We start from the raw sequence: 24,237 nt of genomic DNA on the forward strand, positions 1-24,237 counted from the left end.
CAAGTGGACTTCTGCACACCAGGAAGAGAGCTAAAATCAAAACCGGAACGCTGTCAAATCTTGATCTTGAACTTCTCAGCATCCAGAACTGTGAGAAAACAACTTTTGCTGTTTAAGATACCCAGTCTAGGATATTGTGTCATGACAGCCTGAGCTGAATAATACACAGGTCCTCAAGATTCGTGGACATGGGGGTCATATCTGCCTCGTTTATTTTAGTTTCTCTCAGTTTAGCATCACGCCTTTCAAAAGAGTGAGTGCTCATCAAATATTAGAATAGTTAATAAATAGATAAGTTGGGCAGAGATGGGCACACTGTGGCCACATGGGCCAAATCTGGCTCACTACCTGTTTTTGTACAGCCCACGAGCTTAGTTTTTACGTTTTCAGTGGGTGAAAATAATCAACAGAAGAATGGTATTTTGTGTCATGTGAACATTACATGAAATTCAAATTCACTGTCCATAAATAAAGTTTTATTAAAACACAGTCATAATTATTCATTTATGAGTGTATATAGCTGTTTTCATGCTACAATGGCAGAGCTAAGCTGTTGCTATAGAAGCAAGCATACCCTTGCTTTATTGTGCTTCATATTTTGGTGCTTTGCAGATACTATTTTTTTTTTTTTAACAAATTGGAAGTTTGTGGCAACCCTGCATCGAGCAAGTGTATCAGAGCCATTTATTTCCAACATGCTCAGATAACGGCTAGCATTTTTAGCAATAAAATATGTTTTAATCTAGGTATGTATATTGTGTTTTTTTTATACATAATGCTATTGCACACTTACTAAGTTACAATATAGTGTAAAACTATTACATGCCCTGAGACCCCCCCCGCCTCAAAATCATGTGACTTGTTTAATTGCAATATGCACTCGATTGTGGTGATTTGGAACTGAACCTGCAAAATCTCCGAAGTCTGCCTGTGTCTGGCTGTGATGGTTAGTTTTATGTATCAAGTTGACTGGGCCACAGGATGCCCAGAAAGCTGGTTAAACGTGATTTGGGGGAGTATCTGGGAGGGTGTTTCCAGAAGAGGTTAGCATTTGGTAGACTGAGTAAAACAGATGTCTCTCTCTGATGTGGATGGGCATTATCTAATCCATTGAGGGCTTAAATAGAATAAAAAGGTGGAGAGAGGTTGAATAACTCAGCCTGACTGTTGGAGCTGGGACATGTATCTTCTATCCTCAGGGCTCCTGGTTCTTAGGTCTTCCCACCCAGACTGGAATCTATGCCATCAGCTCTCTGGCTCTTTGGCCTTTTAACTATACCACCAGTTTTCATGGCTTTCCAGCTTGCAGTTAGCAGATTGTGGAACTTTCAGCCTCCATTATCATGTGAGTCAATACCTTTTAACAAATCTTTTCACTTATACATATAAATGAAAAGAACCTATAGAACGAATAGAAATGGGTGAATGTGTGTGTGTGTGTGTGGGGGTGTGGTGTCAAAGGAAATAAATAAGTAAATAAATCTTCAAACAACTTATGTTAATGAGAACTTTTTCAATATTAAGTGATGAAAAATCTAACAAATTTTCTGAGGCAGAAGAAGGTATTTATTTCCTCACGACTGGCAAAGCCAAGTGTGAAAAAAACTAGTGGTGAAATGCAGGCATTTTCAAATGATGAAACTCTAAGAGACTTTACCGCTAACAAATTCTCACTGAGGCACATTTAAAAGACAAACTCCAAAAGAAAGTAATCAAATTCAGAGGAACGCAATGAGATTCAAGAAGAATTGGTGTACAAAGAAAGTGTTAAAATGTGTTTAAGACTAAAAAAACCCCCCCCAAAAAACGACAGCATATGACAATATTCTTTATAATGGCTAATTTAAAAACTTTTAATAAAAATATATACTCACAATGCAGAACAAAAATAACTTGTATAGCAGAGGGGATTCGAGTTAAGATATTCTAAGATCTTTGTATTGTTTAGGGGATAGGTTGTCACAGTGATTAACTTTGGCTTTGTAAATTACATAGTAATGTTTTAAAACATTGAAGGGTAACTACTAAAAGGGCAGAAATAGAATGTGTAACTTTCTTTTAAAAAAAGGAACTTACACACTCTTGATATGTCCAAAGGAAAATTAAAAATAAACAGAGCAAATGTAGGACAGGGAGCAAAAAAAAGAAAAAAGATGCTAAAAACACATCCAAACATATCAGTAACCACGAGTGAAAATGGTCTAAACTAACTAGTAAAGGCAGACATTTTGAGAATAGGTGGAAGAAAATATCAGACGAAAATTCAGCTGTATGAGAATTTCCTGAAACAAGGGATGGAGAAATATTAAAAATTAAAAAGCAAAAAGATTATAGCAAAGTAAAGCTGCTATACCAACAATAATATCTGAAAAAATAAGATAATTTTAAGTAAAAAACATATTTGATGGGTCACCACATGATTTGATATCCAAAGGACATGTTCAAGAGTGAGAGCGGCCACTATTAATAATTTTTTCAGGCTAGCAAGAATAAGCCAGGATTGTCCTTCGAAAATCAGAATTATTAGAACCAAATAGGATCATTACATGAGATGAGAAGAAAAATTTAAAAAATTTTAAATGAGTGTGAACCCTTTTCCTTAGCTAAAAAAACAAAACAACCCCCGCCCCCCAGGATTATATTACATAACCAGTAGAAATACATTCATTATATTTATGTGGAGAACCCTAATACACCAATATATTGACCCACAAAGCCTAAAATATATATATCATAATCTGAGTTTACAAAATATCTGCATGTTGGTGTGAGGATGAAAGATGGTGTCTGTGCAATGGTTTGCATGGCAATTGCTCAGCTTTGTATAGGGACCTTTTAGCCTCTGAGTCAACTTTCGCTGTAAAAATTACTTTACTCATATTTCCCTCTGAAAGCTCCACGAAGACAGGACCTATGTCTTTCTTGATTTCTGCCTTAGACATGGTGAGTAATTAATATTTTTGAATGAGTGAACAATTAAACCCATAGATACACTGAACAAGGAAATTAAGAAATGCAGACTATGGTGTGAACATCCATCCATGTTCTTCTGGCTGTTGTTGATAAGAAAATCCTTTGAGGCTGCTTTTTTTTTTTTCTCATAGACTTTTAGCATCTGGAAGAGTCTTTGTAGGAAGAAAAGACTTCAGAAAAGAACTTAACCCGAAGTGACCAAGGAATTGGGCCACCACTGGCCTTTTATATGTTGAGTTTTCCAGATTTTGTAGGAATTGAGGGTCAAGCATGTCCACCATGACTTCTTCCATATTGCTGACATGATGAATTTCTTGAAACACACACAACAGAGTCTTTTTGTCCTTTCTTAGTGGCTCAAAGATTTTCCATGGGATAAGAGGATATAGTTCAAAAGATCTTCTTAATTAACCTGGAAAGATAATATTTTAGAAATGACACATACGGCTATAGAAAGATAAACATTTCCTTTGACAAAAGAAGTAAGAAATTTAAGAAGCCTTTAATCATAAAATTTCCTTACCAGATGGATTTGTCAGAGTAAGAAAAGGCCATATTAATTTTATTTTTCTAGACCCTGGTGTTTCTCAGAAGTCCCACCCATCTCCCTACATTTCCTAACCCCAAGTTATAGAAGATAAGAGCAATTAAGTGTGCTACAAAGAATGAGCTATCTGTTTCAAAATGTATGTCCTGACCCCTCTGTTTCTGGGTTTGTGAACTATTACTTACGCATGGAGTCATAAAAGAGGGCAGGTAGGAAATTAATGAAAGGTCAGAAATGTTATTTATTGTTAATTATTACTAAGACATAAAGGTAGAAACATTAATTCTTCCTTTTTTACCTTATTTTTTCCATTCCCAAAATGAGTTATTTATTCCTGGATCTATAGAAAGCTCAGTGCAACTTCTGGCACTTGAGATGGGCAATTGCACATGTTTCTCTCTACTCAAGAAGTATATATAAATGTTGTGCTTCCAGAAGTTATTCGGAACTGAACACAAGAGAAAGTACATAATAAAGGTTTAACAAAGGCATGGCATTATTTTATTTGTGTTGTGAAAAGATCTGTCTGACTTCTGTGTAAAGAGGCAGTAGCAGGTGACACGAGTAAGCAAAGGTACTGCAGTTGTTCAGACAAGTGAAGATGCCAGCCTGGCTAAGGAGGGGTGATGGAGACTGAGCCAGCTACACATCCTGAAGGCGTGCTGAGAACAAAAACGACAGGTCTGTATACTGGACGGCTTGTGGTGGGAAATAAGATAATTGTTGAGAGTAACTTTCATGTTCCAAACTTGTGCCACAGGATGGACATAGTGCCATTCAGAGAGAGAAAGACACCATGGGAAAAGACTGGATTAGGGTAAAGACTGCAAGTCTTCTATTGGAAGGCTGAGTTGAAGGTGTCTTGGAGATATCAAAGAAGTCAATTAAGTAACTGGAAATACTCCTCTAGTTCTCAGAGGAGAGGTTAGAACTAAAGAAACATATGTAGCCATCTTTTGCATTTAGACAGTGACTGAATCTAAGGAATAGATGCTACTGTGTTTCCCCGCAAATAAGATCTAACCAGGCCATCAGCCCTAATGCGTCTTTTGGAGCAAAAATTAATATAAGACCCGGTCTAATTTTAACATAATATAAGACCGGGTCTTGTAATGTAATGTAATGTAATGTAATGTAATGTAATGTAATGTAATGTAATGTAATGTAATATAATGTAATGTAATGTAATACCAGGTCTTATCATTTTTGCTCCAAAAGATGCATTAGAGCTGATGGTCTGGCTAGGTCTTATTTTTGAGGAAACATGGTATTGTCTAGGAAGAAAGAATTTAAAGACAATTGAAATTGTTCTGGAAACAATCCATTGGATAGAGCTATAAAGAAGACAAAGGGACAAAAGGTAGAGATAATGGAAGAAAAACATGGAGGGACATGTAAACAGAATCTAGAGAGCATATAGATGGAGTGTTTTATGAAAAAGGAGGGATAAATAGTATAATACGTTTCTGGAAGGACATTTAGGGACATGGAGATCATGTAGACCTAAGAAATATTTGCTTTGAAGGAATGAGGTGGGGAAAGAAGCCATATTTACATGGGTTGAGGGAGTGAGTTTAAAGCAAGGAAATGGAGACAGAGAAAAGTCAACTCTTCTGGTAGCTAGAAGGGAATGGTAGGCCAAGTAGTACATGTCTGTAAGATAGAAGAGAACCAAATATTCTATGACTATGGGAAGAATACTTTTGAGAAGGTGAGGGAAGGATGGAGGGGAAAAGGGAGGGAAGGAGGAGGGAGAGAGAGAATGTATGAACAATAATGTAAGGATAATTAATAAGGCAGGGATGATGGGGTCCAAAATTTGGGTAGAAGCATTGTTTTTTTTTAAATTAAATTTATTGGGGTGACAATTGTTAGTAAAATTACATAGATTTCAGGTGTACAATTCTGCATTGTTTTTAAAGAGGAGGAGGGAAATTATGTCAACAATATGGGAAAGTGGAGAGGATGCATGCTAATATTTGGTTGGTATGGTTGAGAGCATGCAGTTCACAGGGTCATCATGATGACTTGGATATTGTCTAAGAAATAGGTGGTAAGAATATCTGCTGAGAAAGGGAGAGGAGATAGAGACTCAGTGATGGAACCAGTACTTGTAGAGGTTGGGTGAATAAGGTAATGAGAGAAAGGCAGAAGGACTTCCTGGGAGCTCCTTTAAATGGGAAGGAAGACTCGGGGTATTTAATAAGAGGTAGAAGATGAAGTGATAAAACGTAGGTAAAAGAACTTCCTAATTCTAAAAAAATAAAATAAAGAACTGTGTAAATCTAACCCGGTATTCGTTCTTAGTAATCACTGCCATGAATTATCCCATGCCATTACTGCTTTTCCTTCCTGGTTTTGCAGTGGGTGAAGGGTGCTGAAAATGTCAGGCAGTCTCGGTAAGAAAGTCTAAAATGCCAGCTAACACTTATTTCTGTTAAATTCTTAAATATGTACATCATTTCCCCCCATTTTTGCCTTTTTTGAGGAATGGTGCTGAGTGACTATGAGAACGAGGTGGATGAAGAAAAAAAGGGTAAGACAATGTGGCACTGAGTAGAATATGATCACTGATTCATATAGTTAATTGTTGCTTATTTAGTTAACCATGTATGGCACATGATAGGTCTTCCATCAGAGTGTTGATGGGTAAAAGTTAAGATGAACACAGTTTCCCAAGGAGTAAGAGCAAAATATGTATATTTTTAACTGAGACTAGTGCTAATGGTTAATGAGTAAAAGAGTGAAGCCAGTGTGAGCCATCCTAGGGCATCACCTACGATATACCCAGGCTGTCCAGTGCGATCGGCATGAGCTACTGAGTGGATCAGTTAGTGAAGTGCTCTGGGAGCTATGCGTGATCTCACCACACTATCTTTGAAGGTTTCAGATGTGGCCCTGCTGGAAAGGGTGTACTTCTCAGACTCGGCTTTGGTTTTCTTGACCGCGGTCAACCATTTCCTGTATTGCTCCCGGACCTGCAGAGGCAAAGCACACTCTGAGTCAGCTCACAGAGAGGAGGGAGGAGGGAAAGAGTCCTGAGTGGGAGTCGGACAGTGGTACCTGCTGGCTGAGGAGGCAGTAGACCAGGAAGATGAAGACGCCCTGCAGGCTGTTGATGATGGTGAAGAGGTAGGCCATGGCACGGGCAGCTGGGCCCACCTGCAGGATGCCCACACACCAGGTGCAGCCCAAGATGAAGAGCTGAGCTGTCGCTTTAAATGTCAGCATCCTGGGCAGGAGGAGAAGGGAGGCCCATGGTGCACCAAGAACAGAATCAAGGCCATTCTCATTTCTAGGCCATGGGTGCTCCTGCCTTCCCGTTCATGATGAGTTCTCAGATTGAGTTGTGATCAGCTTTGATCTTTACTGTCAGTGATTCCCCACATTAGAAATGCCACTCGGGTCCAGGATGGCATTTTGATTTGGACTGAGGAGGGTAGTGACACTTAAAAAGGCAAGTTTCAAAAAATGTTATGATGCTCCATAGAGATCCCTAATTTTATTCAACCAACATTATTGGGGCCATACTCTATCTACACCAGGCTCTGCAATGGTGCCTGGGCATTAAAAAATAATGAAGACAAAATTTCTGTTTTCATAAATCTCCTAGTCTATCCAAATGACTAATACAAGCAAATAAAGACATGCAAAATTTAGAAAGGATAATGATAGGAACATAGAAGAAAGAGCATTAAATTTTCACAAGGGTTCTTGGAGTAAAGGACAGCTCAAGCCTAGAATAGGATATTTCTCCAGAGAGAGAAATAAAGAGGGGTGAAAAGTATCCTGAACTGAGGGTGGGTGTGACAGTATAGCCTGGAATGTGGGAGCACTCACAGATTTTTCTAAGTGCCTCATGGGAACATAAAGATTGTTTGTACTTCTGTCATAGGACTGCTGATAAAAGTCCAAAGAATTCTTATCAACCAATGTCAGTTCTTGTTGCTGAGGGAGTTACAAGCTGGGATTAGAGACAGACAGAAATTTTGGTGGAAGTGACAGCAGCACACCACTGAATTCAAACTTGCTGCCATAGAAGGACAGCCATATCTCTTTACTCTGGGTTCCCTCAGAAGACCCTGAGAAGGGACATCAGGGGCTACTGAGGCACATGGATTTGATATTGGGACCACACGTCTCTTGGGGTTGTCAACCTCTTCTCCATATTACCTTGTATGCTGGAAGGTGGACACATCATTGTTGAGGGAAGACAGTTTGCTCTTCAAAATCCAGAGGGTCATTAAACAGAAAGCTAGATTGACCTTCAGGAAACCACAGAAGTTTTATTGAATAAAATTTCGATCTGTTATCACCAGCCTAGCCTGTCCAACATCAACTCCACAGTTACGTAGTTTTCATATTTAGTAACAGTGTTAGAGTTTGCAGTTCTAGGAGCAGTCTTAGAAAACCAAACCAAATCCATGACAACTCAGGATCATTCCTGATCCTGTAATCCCCCCACCCTGCCGCAATTCTGCTCTTCTAATGACCTTCAGCTGAGTGTTAAGGACGCTCTGATGTCATAACTCACAGAGAAGATGGCACAGACTGGTCCAAGGAAAGCCCATATAAATCCCGTTTTTGAGTGGAGCCAGCAGCTAGGCAAGAGAGAGAATAAAAAGTGCATTGGTCCTTTGAAATGCAGAACAATTACATAGATTAATCCATTAATTCATTCATCAACAAATACCGAGTGTCTCTTCTGTGACAGGCACTGTGGTTGGCTGTAAAGATATGGTGATGAAGAAAGTAAATGTGGTCTTAAATGCCACAAATCTCACATCAGGTAGGAGACACATAATTAGACACACTGTAACACCACAACAAAAATGGGAGGCTATGAGAATGTACCATTGGATGTCATACTGAGTTTTGAGTCGAAGGAATTAGGATGGTTAAGGAAGATTCCCCAAGAAAATTGTATCTGAGCTGAGATTTGAACATTGTGTGGATGATGCTAAGGCTGTGTTGAAGCATGGCAGAAGTCTGCACAGGTATTGACAGGTTTTGAGAGTCCTGTGAACCTGACAGGTTTTAAGCACCTTTGTCGCACTATTCAATTTAATTTCTTTTCAACTGTTGCAAAACCCATCTACTGAATTAAAAAAATGTATGCCTTCATTGAGATGTATTTCACATACCATAAAATTCACCCATTTAAAGTGTACAGTTCAGTGACCTTTAAAATATTCACAGAGTTGTGCAATCATCACTATAATCTAACTTTAGAACATTTTCTAATCCTCAAAAAAAAAAAAAACAAACCCAAAAAACAAAAAACAAAACAACTCATTCACATCAGCAGTCACTCCTCATTCCTGTGAAGCTCACCTCCCACCAGATCCCCATGGCACCATTAATTGACTTTCTGTCTCTATGGATTTGCCTATTCTGGACACAAACGGAACCATACATTGTGTATTTTATAACTGGATTCTTTCACCTAGTATAATGTGTCCATGTTGTAGCATGTTTTTATGGCCGAATAATCGTTTTTATTTTTTTAATGGCTAAATAATATTTTCTAGTATAGATACACCATTCTGTTTATCCATTCATCAGTTGATGGCTATTTAGGTTGTTTCTAATTCTTGGCTATTTTGAATAATGCTGCTATGAGCATTCATGTACACGTTTTTGTGTTCACATATGTTTTCGTTTGTTTTGGGTACATACCTAGGAGTAGAATTGCTGGGTCATGTGGTAGCTATATATGTTCAACACTTGAGAAACTGTCAAACCATTTTCCAAAGTGGCTACTTTATTTTACATTCCAACCAGCAATGTATGAGCCTTCAAATTTTTCCATATCCTTGCAAACTCTTTGTATTGTCCTTTTAAAATTTTAACCATTTAACCTAATGGATGTGAAGTGACATTTCATTTTGTGGTTTTTGATTTGCATTTTCTTAACGACTAATGATTTTGAGCATCATTTTATGTACTTATTCATCATTACATATGTTGGGAGAAATGTCTATTCAATTCTTTTGTCCATTTTCAAATCAGTCTATTTGTCTTTTGTTGTTGAGTTATTCAATTTAATTTTAACAATAGTGCAGACCAGAAGTTCTCTTAAGAGTACAGATTGGTAACTGAAGCATAGAAGGCTTAAGACTATTGCTCAAGGTTTTACTGATAGTGACAGAATTCACTCTTGATCCAACTGTCATGCAGGGTGTCATGCGGGGTCTCTGGTCCCGCTCCCCACATAAGAACACAGGATATGGTGAGGCCAAAAGGGAACACCCATGGAGCCATAGATAGGGGTGTCATACCACTATGTTCTTGCTGGCGGCTGGGTTGGAGACACAGGAGCCACATGATCCGCAATCCGCCATCCTAACTGCAGTCTGCGCTTGCCAGCCACCATCTTCTTGCTAGCCCCCATTTTCTGCTAGCGAAGCCACAGCAGTCATATTAGTGGCCAATGGCTCACTGGTTACAGCTGACGGCCAACGAGCCACAGCTGATGGCCATCCAATCACAGTTGATGGTATTTACTACCCGAGTGAGCACCTTTCCACGTCAGGCGGAGAGCCTGGAAACTGCACTCCTGGCTCTGTCCCCACACCAACATCAGAGGAACGTAGAGAGAGAGAGAGGCAGCATATTTATTGCAGGACAATAGAGAGTGTGGTAAGACATTTTTGTACAATAAAATGTACACCGAGAAGAATGTAAGCAAGAAAGAACTGAGGTGTCCAAAAAGGACTCCTGGAAAGAGTTCAGTTGATACAGATGAGCATAAATTTTAGCAGCATATTGTGGTTAAGAGTGCACGTTCTGGGAGACTGACTTCTTGGATGTAGGAGTGAAAACTTTTCTTCTAAAACAACAAAAATATAAGCAAAACCATTTCAAAACTCTGGCAAGTACCCAACGCCACAGAACAAACTGAAAATAGTCTATCCAAGGAAAGTACTGAATCTTGATAAGACTGGTGAGGAAGGAGTCTTGATGTTTTAACTGGCAGCTATTTCCATTCCTTCTCTCCCCAGCTTAGTAATAAAGCAGCCAAAAATTGGTAGCATGCAGACAACGGAGAGATCTGACTATTTTTGGAGCTCTGTTAAAAGCATCACCACCATTCCCAGAGCACAGTCAATCATCTTTCTCTGACCCATTAGCTCCCTGGGGACCTTATATTCTCCAAAGTTGGTGTCTATTTGATTTGACTGAGAGCTCATCTCGGTGGGGGATAAAAAATGTTTACCCCTAGGGCATTACCAAAGAAATAGCAAACTACCATCACATCACTAACTGCCTAAGGCTGTGATTTCAGGTGGAGTTAATAAAACAGCATGGTACTGGTATACAAAACAGACACGTAGATTAATGGAACAGAATAGATGGTCTGTTCCATAAGATAAGAATGCTTATATGGTCATTCACTCTATGACAAAGGAGTCGAGAATATATAGTGGGGTAAAGACAGTCTATTCAATAAATGGCATTGAAACAACTGAACGGAAACATGCAAAAAAAAAAAAAATGAAACTAGACTACCTTCTTACACTATATACTAGAATAAACTCAAAATGGATTAAAGACTTCAATGTAAGACCCAAAACCATAAATCTTCTAGAAGAATACATAGGCAGTAAACTCTCTGACATTTTTTAGTGATATTTTTTAATGATCTGTCTCCTTCGGCAAGGAAAACAAAAGAAAAAAATGAACAAATGGGACTACATCAAACTAAAGTGTTTTTGTACAGCAAAGGAAACCACCAACAAAATGAAAAAAAAAAAACAGCCTACTGAATGGGAGAAGATATTTGCCAATCATCCATGTGATAAGGGGTTAATAGCCAAAATTTATAAAGAACTCATACAATTCAACACCAAAAAAGCAAACAATCCAATTAACAAGTGGGCAGAGGACATGAAGAGATATTTCTCTAGAGGACATACGCATGACCTAAAGACATATGAAAAGATGCTCAACATCACTAATCATCAGAGAAATGCAAATTTAAAGCACAATGAAATATCATCTCACAATTGTCAGAATGGCCATCATCAATAAATCAACAAACAACAAGTGTTGGCGAGGACGTGGAGAAAAGGGAACCCTTGTGCACTGTAGGTGGGACTGCAAATTGGTGCAGCCACTGTGGAAAACAGTATGGAGTTTCCTCAAAAAATTAAAAATAGAACTACATTATCACCCAACAATTACATTTCTGGGTATTTACTCAAAAAAATCCAAACACTAATTTGAAAAGATATATACACCCTTATGTTCACTGCAGTGCTATTTATAATAGCCAAGATATGGAAACAACCAAAATGCCCATCAGTAGACAATTGGATGAAGAAGATGTTATATATATATATATATATATATATATATATATATATATATATATATATATATATATATATATATATATATATATGATAGAATATTACTCAGCCATAAAAAGAATGAAATGTTACCATTTGTGAGAACATGAATGGACCCAGAGGGCATTATTCTAAGTGAAATAAGTCAGACAGAGAAAGACAAATACCATATGATCTCACTTATATGTGGAGTGTAAAGAACAAAACAAACAAAACAAAAACAGTTTTATACATATAGAGAACAAACTAATGGTTGTCAGAGGGGAGGGGGTTTAGGGAACTGGGTGTAAAAGGTGAAGGGATTAAGAAATACAAAGTCGTAGTTTAAAAATAGTCACAGGGATGTAAAGTACAGCACAGGGAATATAGTCAATAATGTTGCAACAACTATGTATGGTGCCAGGGGTTTACTAGACCAATCAGTAGGGATCGCTTCATAAATTATATAAATGTCTAAGCGCTGTGCTGTACACCTGAAGCTGAATATAAAATAATATTGAATGTCAACTGTAACTGAAAAAAAATAATTAAAAAATAAAGACATTCTCCTTAATTATTATAAACTGCCACCAGAAAGATGCCCTAGGCATTATTACACAGTAGCTCTCTCCCCATATTGTGATCTAGCATAATCAAAGTGCTGCGTTGGTTCCCTGCTGGTCCACGTCACGTGGAGAAAACAAGGACAGTGGGAATTTGCACTTACCGGGTGGGTGTCCCATAAAGGTGAGGCCTGGACGCTGCGGAAATGGCCACGATTACAGCCGGGACTCCGTAGCCCACAGGGAACACGAACTTCTTCATGAACCTGCTCACGCTGGAGTAGTTGACCACCGTCAGGTTGCGTGCAGTGAGGAAGAGGTGCAGGCCCTCCAGCAGCATCCAGGTGAAGGACGCCAGGTAGAGGTAGTGTAAGGCACCCGCGATGACGGCACACAGCACCTTGGGGAGGAGTGAGAGTCACCGGGGGAGTCAGGGGGAGCGTGTCCCCAGGACCCCTCCTGCGCCTTGCCATTGGGGAGAACTCAGACGTGTATGAAGGAGTTGTCACAAGAGGGTTTGTCTGCTCGTTGCGTCACTCGGTGTGAAAGTGGCTACTCACCGCGCTAACCTTCCCACCACCCAAGGCCATTTTATTAAGGTGTCGATGCAGCAGGGGCCCATGAACTCCGCGTCCCCTGGTGAGGGCAGGGGGTCCTTTGGGACCGTGTCAGTACCTTGGGCTCAGTTCTGTCGATGGCCGTGAGGAAGAGCAGGTGGGCCAGGAAGAGGCAGAGCGAGAGCTGCAGGTGGAGCGAGGTGCTGGTGTTCTGGATGGCTTTGCACAGCAGGAAGGTGAGGGCCGCCAGGAGGAGGCACAGCAGAGACAGGCTCAGCCCCATGTAGGTGATCGCAGCCAGGGCGGGATCCTCCTCCTGGGACCCAGAGAAGAGACATCACAGTCACACTTTCCTGCTCTGGGGTAATGACCCTTCCATCCTCTTTAGTTTTACTTTTAGTTGTCACAAAATCAAGAAAGGAGGAGCCAGGTAAATTTGTGATGTTACTGGTAATGTTAAATTTTCTGGGGTCCTGAACTGATTAATTCAGACCCTGGGCGAATTGAGGGATAGGAGAGTCCTTACCAAAGACCAAGCCCTGGGACTCATCGGGTTTCTTTTCCTTCAGGCTTTTGGGCATGACTAAGCTTATAGGTTACCCTGTGAGGGTCACGGAGGCACGAAGCTCGGGGTTAAGCACCATCCTTTGACCTCATTATGTCATTCTGAGTGACAAAGTCTGTACCTGGAGACTCGATATCCAGGTCTCAACTCCGCACCCAGACTCCACTCACCTCCTCCCTGCAACACCTGTTCCTTGCTGGTCAGGAATCCTTACAGATTTAGAAGTGGATCCTGGGTTAAAGGAGGACAGCCGCTATACTCTGATGATGGCGGCAGCTTAAAATTCGTATTTCCTGCCTCTCTTTTGTGAAGTATCTTAATTATAAGGGGAGCATAAAAAAATGCCACCAATTCTATTTCAGCATAACTAGGGGAGATAAGAGAAAGGAGACAGGAGAGAAGAGGGAAAGGAAGAAAGGGGAGAGGGGAAGGAGAACGAAGAAAGAGGGGAGAGATAGAGGTTGAAATTGATAGACATAGAGATAGAGATAGAGAGGGACGGAGAGGGAGAGAGAGAGAGAGGGATGTGCTAATGAACAGGAGTGGAAGTAAAAGCGTTCAAAATTGGTCCATCTGAATAAGAGCAATATATATATTTGCACTATTTTTATATTTGAAACATGCCTGTGAGTTTGAAATGATTCTTTTTTAATGATTATTTTTTTCAGTTTCAGTTGATATTCAATATTATTTTATATTAGTTTCGGGTGTACTGCATAGTGGTTAGACATTTATATAACTTATAAACTGGTAAAAAAAATAAATAACAAGTCCTCCAAATGATTTTCATGCATACCAAATATCAAGTATCTTTAGTCTAACAAAATAATTTCCCTACTATATAAAAAGCTCACACAAATCTGTAAGAAATGTATCTACAAGCCAATAGAAAAAGAGACCAAGCATGTGATCAAATTGTTTCTGGAGAAGGAAATACGAATAGCATTTAAATAAACATTATCCATTCCACTCAGATGAGTAAACATCCAAAAATTTGATAATAACCTTGTGATGAGGTATAAGAAATCACCTTCATGTAATGCTGGTGGGAGTGTTTACAGGTGTGACTTCTATTTGTTGACGATGGAAAAATATACCGACATACAATTATGAATTTAACCTGGAACATGTACAGTATATTCAAACACGAGAAAAATGAAGTGTGTGTAAACAACTGCAACATTATTTGTATTAGCAAATGATCAAAATGAAATGCCCACTATGAGAAGACTTGATGTGTAATTTATGGCGCATTCACACAACAAAATGCAATTTGGCAATACAAATAATGGAGTGTCTCTTTATAGACTGGACTAGAATAATCTCTCAGATGTAATAATAAAAACATAAAAACGCACAACAGTGAAAAAAACACTCCATTATGTGTGTGAAAAGAGGAGGACCAAAGAACAAGTACATGCATTATTTTTCTATGTATAAAATATCTATAGAAAAGTATGGGAGAAACTAACAAATTTGCTTGTCTGAGGCAAGAGGAGATAGGCTAGGTTGGGGTTAGGGGTGAGATGCAGACTCTTCAATGTTTTTCTCTCTTATTTGGTTTGAATTTGAAATGCAAATATTTTAACTCTTCAGTAAATATAAAACAGTATATAAATAAAAGTATGATTATTGTGTTATCTAGTGATGTGGCAGGAGGAAACATGGCTTTGAAGTGTTGTTCACACTCCTGGTGGATCTTATGTGGTCTGACCATTGGCTGTGACTCTTTTCACGTGGGTGCCATGTTATTTCATAAAGGCCCCATTACTTGATATCACCTGAGCTAGTTTCTGGTGTTGGTGAACTAGAGAAAGTAACCAGCTCACCTGGCCAGGGAAGAAGGCAAACGTGGCTCCTGACTCACCTGTACTCACTGGCTCTCCTGGCCCCTCTGACCATTGCCAACATCAAACCTTCCTTCCTGCAGCCCCTGAGCACCCCTGTCCTGAAGAACCCCGTGGTAAGCAGAATTCCGATTTGGCAACCACATCCCTACCTGCTTGTATACACATCACTGCTTCTGTGTGTTCAGTCAAATGCCAATCTAGGTGCTGCTGGGAAGGTATTTTGCAGGTGGGGTTCAGGTCCACAATCAAATGACTTTAAGAGAGGGAGTTTATCCTGGGCCTGACCTAATCAGATGAACTCTTAAATGATCTAGGATGTTCTTGGATGAAAAGATTCAAAGTTTGAGAGAGTTTTAATGTGAGGGAGCTTTTTCCTCTCTGGACTCCAGACAGAAACACTGATGCAATGTGAGTGGAACACACCAGAAACGATGCAGGTAGCCCACAGAAGCTGAGCGTGGTCCCCAACTGCCAGCTAGCAAGAAAATGAGAAATCAGTCCTACAACCACAAGGAACTGAATTGTGCCAGCAACCTGGGAGCTTAGAGGAGGACACGAAGCCTCAGATGATGTGGCAGCCCTGGCTGACAGTCATTTCAGCCGGTGAGACTCTGAGCGGACACCTCTGCTCCACCAGGCCAGATTGCTGACCTGAGGAAACTGCGAGTAACAAATTTGTGTGATTTTTAAATTTGCTACATGTGGGAGAATTTGTTATACAGCACTAGACCTTGAATGCAGCCCCTCATAGGGCTCTCACCTGCACATCATACGGGGCCATGAGGACGGCAAAGCTGCTGAGGTGGGTGCATTGACAGGTGGTGCTGGCGTCTCTGGTGCCCACGATCCAGCAGCCTTTGGTCGACCAATAACCACTTCCATTCTGGCCATGTTCCCAGAAGACACAGAATACCTCCTCCCTTGGCCCAGGGGTCACTGACTGTAGGAACGGAGCATAGATGTGAACTGGTGGTTCTGGTGCTAAGAAATGCTGACCAAAATCTAGCTTGTGAAGGGCTTTCCTGGGAAGATGATGTACCAGTGGGGGAGCCCCTCGAACCCCAAGGCTGTGCCCAGGACTCAGGCCTCTTCCATACCCACATTCCCATCCTATCAGGACTCACGTGTTGGAAGATGAAGGTGACTGGGGAGCTGAGGTTCTGGGTGTTATTATTGCTCAGAAAGGCCGAGACGACATCTGAGAGCAGGACGGGGGAGACTCCCGGCCGCAAGTCCTTGTGTGTCTCCTGCAGAACTGCCTCCTTCTCAGTGTCCAGGACCAGCGGGGCCTCAGCCAGCAACTTGCCCATCCCCGGGGTGGAGACAAGGCCCACGACAGAAGGGCCTGCAGGATGAGGCCAAGGTTGACATTTTGGGGTGCCCAACAGGTCCCCTTCTTCGGGAGGACTTTTTTTCTTGGGGCCCCACCATAGCCTACACCATCATTTAAACTTTAATTCTCTATTTGTTAAATCCATGGGCATCTTCTCCCCACCTCATCCATTACCTGAGTCACCAGATTCCTCTACTGTATCCCAGTTTAGCAGCATCTTTGCCTGATTAACACTCAAGGTGACATCCCTGTGTCCTTGCTCCTTCACCTTCAGGGACAGCTCTATGAGTTGTGGGAGTTACATAAAGGAATTAGGTTATGAATTGTGCCTGCGGTCATTGCTATAATACCTTATTATATATTTTTAATATATTATATAAATATTCTCTATATAACATAAATGCTGTATATAACATATTTATATATTAATAATATATATTATTTATAAATATCAGTGTTATTTGATACACATAATAATAGTATTACACACAATATTTGGTATACATAATAATGGTATACATATTATATGAATTTACAAAGGATTATAAGAGAATACCATGTGCAATTATTCAACAACAAGTTGGATAACCTAGATGAAATGGAGAAATTCCTAGAGACACAAAAACTACCAAAACTAAATTAAGAAGAAATAGAAAATTAGAACACACCTATAACAGATTGAACCAGTAATCAAAAACTTTCCAAAATGAAAAGCCCAGAACAGATGGCTTCATTGGTGAATTCTACAACCAGTTATGGATTAATTAATATTATTCCTTTATAAACTCCTCCTTAAAATAGAATAGGATAGAACACTGCATAAATAATTTGATGAGGCCTCCATTACTCTGAAAACAAAGTTAGATAAAGACATCACAAGAAAACAAGAATGTAGACCAATATTTCCTATAAATAGAGATGCAAAATAATTCAACAAAATATTAGGAAAAATTTTATCTAAGGAGGTTCAAGATTTGTACATAAAAAACTATAAAAATTATTGAGAGAAATTAAAAAATTTAAATAAATTAAATGACATTCTTTGTTCATGATTGAAAGACTTAATATTGTTAACATGGCAGTAGTCCCCAAAGTGATCTACAGAATCAATGCGATCTATATCAATATTGCAACATAATTTTATATACTTTTTTTGCAGATATGGAAAAGCTCATCCTAAATTTGTAGGGCATTGCTAGGGTCTCAAATACACAAAAGAAGGGGCTCAAATACTCCAAACAATCTTGAAATTAATAAACAAATTTGGAGGACTCACGCTTCCTGATTTCAAAACTTAACACCAACCTATAGTAATCAAAACAGTATGGTACTGGCATAAGGATAGACACGTAGACCAACAAAATAGAATTGAGAGTCTAGAAATAAACCCATTCATCTATGGTCAATTGATTTTCAACAAGGGGTGCCAAAACCCTTCAATGGAGAAAGAATAGTCCCCTACAAATGATGCTGGGACATCCGGCTATCTACACACAAAAAAATGGAATTTGGTACCCTACTTCATACAATAAACAAAAATTAACTCAAAATGAGCCAAAGACCTATTGTTAAGGGCTAAAACTAGAATAATTAGGAGAAAACATAAGAACAAATCTTCCTGGAGTTGGATTTGGATATGGATTCTTAGGTGTGACACCACATACACAAGCAATGAAAGAAAAAACAGAAAAACTAGACTTTATCATAACAAGCATCTGTTCATTAAGGTGAAAATACTATCAAGAAAGTGAAAAGACAAGCATCTGTTCATTAAGGTGAAAATACTATAAAAAAAGTGAAAATGGGACAACATATTTGCAACTCTCCTATCTCATAGAGTATATACTGTTAGAATATACCAAGAACTCTTACAGCTCAACAACCAAAAGCCTAACAAGCGAATTTAAAATTAGACAAAGGAATTAAGTAGACATTTCTCCAAAAAAGATACACAAATGTTTAACAGTGACATTTAAAAGTGTTAAACATCATTAGTTATTAGGGAAATGCAAAACAAAACCATAATGAGGTGTCACCTGACATACACTAGAAAGGCTATAATAAAACCAAAAGCCGATGGAAGTAAGAAGTATTGCTGAGGATGTGGAGAATGGAACCCTTGTACATTGCTAGTTGGGGGTGTGAATGGAAAAGTAGCCAGTTTGGGAAAATACTCTGGGTGTTCCTCAAAAAGTTGAACATAAAATTACCATGTCACTCAGAAATTTCACTCTTAAGTTATGTACCCCAAAGAGTTGAAACAGTTATTCAGACAAAGTTGTACGCTAATATTCCTAGCAGCAGTATTCACAATAGTCAAAAGGAGGTAACAACCCACATGTCCTTCAACGGATGAATGGATGAACAAAAGGTGGTCTTTCCACGCAATGGAATATTATTCGACCACAACAAGGAAATAAATAGGATACAGGCTACAACATGAGGAACCTTGAAAACTTTGTTAGGCAAAAGAAGCAAAACTATAATGTCACATGTCGTATGATCATTTTATACACACACACACACACACACACACACACACACACACAGAGGGTGCCAAAAAATGTATATACATTTTAAGAAAGGAAAAAACTGTATTAAAATTGTAATACTCAATATATACTGATAACAAAAGGTGAATACAAGTCATGTATATACATTTTTTTGGCATATATATATATGCCCTGATTATATATATATATATATATATATATATATATATATACACACACACACACACACACACACACATATATGTGTGTATGTATGTGTGTGTATATATATATATATATATATATACACATATACATATATATATATATATATATATATATATATATATATATATATATATGAACTGTCCAGAACAGGCAAATCCATAGAGACAGAAAGCAGATTAGTGGTGACCAGAAGCTGGGGGAGGGGGGGATGAGGAGCAACTGCTTAGTGGGTACAGTGTTTACTTTTGGGGTGATGAAAATAGAAATAGAGGCAATTATTACAACTCTGTGAATGTACTAAATGCCACTGAATTGTACACTTTGGTTAAAATGGTCAATTTTATGTTACATAAATTTTACCTCAATAAAACAAATCATATATAATATTAAATTTATATATTTCCAAATTTAATTGTTTTCTTTTGAAGCCATTTGTATTTATCTTAAATTCTTCATTATACTTATTTTATCTGCTTGTAATTTATTTTACAATGAATATGTATATTATTTACAGTTTTATAATTTATTTTAATTGAGGTATAATTGATATACATTATATTAGTTTCAGGTGTACAATATGTTTCAATATTTGTGTATATTACAAAATGATTGCCATAATAATTCTACTTAACACTCATCATCATAAATAGTTACCACATTTTAAAAATTTGTGATAAGAACTTTTAAGGTTTAGTCTCATACTTTAAAATATGCAATTCAGTATTATTAACTATAGTTGCCGTGCTGCACATTATATCTCCATGACTTAGTTATTTTGTCCATTTGACTCCCTTTATCCATTTCAACCACCCCTCACTCCCTTCCTCTGCCAACCACCAATCTGCTTAATCTATGAATTTGTTTTTTAGATTCTACATATAAGTGAGAGCATATGGTATTTGTCTTTCTCTGTCTGTCTTATTTCACTTAGCATAATTTATTCATTTCTTTTTAAGCTCTTATTTTCCTGTGTTTATGAGAGTAACACTGAGATACAAGTGTGGTCACTCAGGTCCAGTGAGACTGGAAGAGGAATGAGGTGGAGAAAGGCCAGAGCAGAGCCTGGGGGCAAATGGGGTCCTTACTTGTGCCTCCAGCTGTGTTAAAGGTCAGTGACTCATTGGACATGGCCTTGCTCAGCGATCTCAGGACCTGCTCCTGGCCAACCAGCAGGTTGGTGGCCACACAGTGCTGCTCTGAGCGGGGCAGGGTCTCCAGGTCTCCAGGGCTCTCCAGTAGATCATCCACCACCTGTATGACTTTCTGGGGGGATGGGGACACAGAGTCAGTGGGCCATGAGCCAGAGAGGCTACATGAAGACCCTGCCCACTCAGCCTGGCGAAGAAAACCCACAGATGGTCTATCTGGGGATAAAGGTGGTGCGGTTGGATTCCCTGTGTCTTTGTCCCTGGAATCCAGCCACTCATAGGAATGCCTAGGGTGACATAAACCCAACAGGCAGGGACAGCATGAAGAAAGGTGTTAGTAGGTGCATGGGGGTCTCACCGTGAGTACAAATACCTGCGTGTCCGCTCTTCCCACCAACACTTGGAGAAACGGGGCCTCAGAGCAGGAGGCCATTGTATTGGGGTCTCTCTGCTCCCAGACCCAGTCGTCCCCGGGCCTCTATGAGATGCCTCCACTTGCCTCCCCTGGGTCCTGCCCTTACCTGGATGGTATCCTGGGCTGAGGTAGACATGAAGTCTCTGCCCAGATTGTGGACTCTTTCATAGAAGCCGGAGAGCTTCTGTGGAGAGGGGAGATGAGGTGGTCAGAGAGCCTTACAGGTGGATGGGGAAACTTGGGGTGAATAGGTGGGTACTGTGGAATGTGCAGAGGGATTTCCTACCTCTTGGTCCCTTCTGGGGCCACTCACCTTGCTGTTGATTCTAGGGGGTGAAGTCCATTTGGAGAAGGAGTTTCTTGCTGCAAACAAAACAGCAGTTCATTCATTTGGGGTGTGTGTGTGTGTGTGTGTGTGTGTGTGTGTGTGTGTGTGTGTGTAGGGGGAGGAGTCTGGGGCCAGGTCAGGCCAGGTACCAGATTCCCAGATTGTCATTTGGTAATTCAGGGACCTGGTTTGGGAAGGCCCCACTGTCTCACGCCTTGTTAGTGGACTACTTTTCTTATACACATGGAGGTGTCCTGTGGGTGAATGTGATGGCCCAGATACCCGGTTGTCCAGAAGTGTATGGACTCAGTTTGAGCTCTACCTGTCTGCCACCCCTAGTGCCCTCAGCTTTCCTGGGCAGCTTCTAGCTGGGGTGGGGACATCATCTTCACCTCTGTCCCAGCCTGAGCATTTGGACAGAAGACAACGTAGGCCTTCTTGGGAACTGAGTGCAGGGGAAATGCTGCATTTAATGACAAGGACCTATCTTGGGTTCCTGTGATGGCCTTTGTCCTAAGTCCCCCAAGGGCAGCTGACCACTGGCTGAGTTTTCCTTGGAATCTCATTGACCCTGTTAGGGCAATATAAACTCCCCTAACTCTAAGACATCTTGATAGAGATGGACCAAGAACCGCCCCTCCTGAGACAGGCCCACCAAAGATTAGGCTATAGGGCAGGGGCAGGGAGAATAAAGAAGGTGCTGGACAGGCCAGTGCCACTCAGACAGTGGCACCAGGTCAAGGCTGGACATTGGGGGCTGACCTTCCAGCCAGGCATCCCTGGGTGCCTTTTTCTGATCCCTAAGAAGGCATCCCCAGGACTGGCAGGAAGCAGTGAGAATGCATGTCTGGGAAAGGCCAGCAGAGGTAAGGGCTGGCTGCCTGGAGAGGGGGGCAGGGTCTGATGGGCGAGGGATGGCAGGTGTTTTGTCATCTGGCCGCTTGGTCTCCCACCAGGGACACTGACCTGGGTAGCTCCACCTGTTGGGCAATGATCCTTGGTGTTGCCCTCTGTTGCCAGGTGGGCCAGATGGGAGACTCTTCTGTTTACCAGACTCACCAAGTTTGTGTGTGTGTGTGTGGGTCCGTGTCATCCTGTTCAGACGGGATGCAACATTCTTCTGGGTGCTCATCATAGTTGTCCTCAGGTGGTGAACTGAAATTATTGGGGAGGGTCAGGGAGGTCACTTTTGTGGGAAATTGATGGAGGCTGAGCAGCTGAGAAGTGGGGTGAGGGTGCCATGGTTGTTGGTCAGGGGCAGGGACAGTGGGGGAAGGTGGACCCGCCCGTGAGTCTCCCCACTCCTGCCTTCCTGGACAAGGTCCATGAATCAATCGTTGTCTGGGAGGTCTGAGATTGTACCTGGAGTGTTGGAGCGCATGGGGGCTCTGGTCGTGGCAGGTCTCCTTCTGGCAGTCACTGATGAGGGTGAAGAGGGCGGGGATTGTGCTGGAACACAATGAGCGCACTTTGAGCTCCTGATGTGTCTTGAATGTCATCCCTTGCTTTTCTTTTGTGAAAATAAGATGCCAGGTGGGCAGGGGGACGTTCCAAACATCTATGGAGGGTCCTGAGCCTTGGGGTTCAGAGAGGGGGTGAGCAGGTAGGTGCCCAGGCCAGCCATTTTATGCCTGGAGAAAGTGGGGCAAATAACCTCAAATCTCATGGACAAGGACATGGAAGACACAGGGTGGTTCTCACCTTGACACGTGTTCTCACTCTCATTTCTGAACCTTTTTGCCCTGGAAACAAGTGTGTATCCCGGGTTGCATGTGCAGTAGTAGCTCCCCTCCGTGTTCTGACAGTTTGCGTTTTTTCCACAGGACACTGTCTGGGGTGGTTCACATTCATTGATGTCTGGAACACAACAGGGTAAAGGGTCACCTCCCTAAGGTGGGAATGAGTTTCCACAGGGCAGAGACTGTGGACTCCGGCCTGCTCCTGCCATGGGGAGTGGAGAGAACTCAGCTCCTGGGTGGCTCTCCTGGGGCTGCGCTGGGCACCGCCAGCTGCTCCAGAGCCTGTCGACTGCTCTGCTCATCTCTGCTCTCGGGCTGGGCCTGAAAGCACCTAGATTCGGACACTCTGCTATGTCATGATTGGGATGGAAGCAGGTCTGCGTCCCCTTCTCCAGGCCTTGAGGGGTAGACGGAGGCACTGACTCAGCTCCAAAACTTCCCCTGTGGTGTTTGCTCTATAGGGACCTGGGGTTGGCCTCTAGTCAGGGTGACAATGACATTAAAGGCTGCCCCCTATGCTGAGGTAGGGAGGGAGTCATGGCTGGGGCTTTCCAGGGTGACATCATCATTCACACCTGAGGACAGAGCCAGGTGTCAGGTCCCTGCCTGTTGTTAACTTCCAACCCCATTTAATCACAGTGGCCCAAGTACACCCTACACTCCTCATAAGGTCCTCTCCCAGTTCCTAATTACAGACCTTTTCCAGATGTCTCAGGATATCTCTGGGCAAATCTTGCTATCTCCACCCCTAGATGAATCCCCCCACCCTTATCAGAGGCAGTATGGGAAATAAAATGAAGAAGCCAGCAGGAAGCTGCTCACAGCTGTCCCTGGGGGTGATTTCTGGCATTTTAGCTCTCCTTGTCCTCTAAACATGAGAGAAAGATACCTGTGATCCAATACCCTTTGAGTAGATCAGGGGCCCAAAGAGCAGGAAGTGGACCCTGCTGGCTAAAAACAATGGTTTAATAAGAACCACATATACAAGAATGAACTACAATGAAGGGACAGAATATTTGGCCCTATACATACCAATTGGGAGAGCAAAAACTTTAGAGACTGACAGGACTCTGGGCGTTATAATGAGTTGGGGTGCAACCGGTCTCCCTTAGATCAGAGTTTCATCTCTGAACTTGTGGATTTTCCTTCTAAGGCCCCCAGCCCAG

At 41.0% G+C, this 24,237-nt stretch overlaps 1 protein-coding gene across 1 annotated transcript in view; it reads right to left on the bottom strand.

Moving 5' to 3' along the window:
• Window positions 1-3,085: 3,085 nt before the first annotated feature.
• The window catches only part of LOC109439421 (adhesion G protein-coupled receptor E2), a 43,308-nt gene continuing 22,156 nt past the window's right edge, over window positions 3,086-24,237 (bottom strand). Inside the window, exons 7-22 of the mRNA XM_074338119.1 lie at window positions 23,034-23,189; window positions 22,695-22,781; window positions 22,392-22,487; window positions 21,318-21,367; window positions 21,111-21,188; window positions 20,527-20,704; window positions 16,896-17,003; window positions 16,513-16,733; window positions 16,149-16,328; window positions 13,092-13,289; window positions 12,581-12,816; window positions 8,055-8,121; window positions 7,694-7,785; window positions 6,584-6,752; window positions 6,388-6,498; window positions 3,086-3,385 (exon numbers count right to left, since the gene is read on the bottom strand). Of these exons, the coding sequence (XP_074194220.1) occupies window positions 3,377-3,385; window positions 6,388-6,498; window positions 6,584-6,752; window positions 7,694-7,785; window positions 8,055-8,121; window positions 12,581-12,816; window positions 13,092-13,289; window positions 16,149-16,328; window positions 16,513-16,733; window positions 16,896-17,003; window positions 20,527-20,704; window positions 21,111-21,188; window positions 21,318-21,367; window positions 22,392-22,487; window positions 22,695-22,781; window positions 23,034-23,189 (2,036 nt within the window). The 3' untranslated portion in view covers window positions 3,086-3,376. The remainder of the gene's footprint in view (window positions 3,386-6,387; window positions 6,499-6,583; window positions 6,753-7,693; window positions 7,786-8,054; window positions 8,122-12,580; window positions 12,817-13,091; window positions 13,290-16,148; window positions 16,329-16,512; window positions 16,734-16,895; window positions 17,004-20,526; window positions 20,705-21,110; window positions 21,189-21,317; window positions 21,368-22,391; window positions 22,488-22,694; window positions 22,782-23,033; window positions 23,190-24,237) is intronic.

This window comes from Rhinolophus sinicus, linkage group LG07 (assembly GCF_036562045.2).
Source record: "Rhinolophus sinicus isolate RSC01 linkage group LG07, ASM3656204v1, whole genome shotgun sequence".
Taxonomy (NCBI): domain Eukaryota; kingdom Metazoa; phylum Chordata; class Mammalia; order Chiroptera; family Rhinolophidae; genus Rhinolophus; species Rhinolophus sinicus.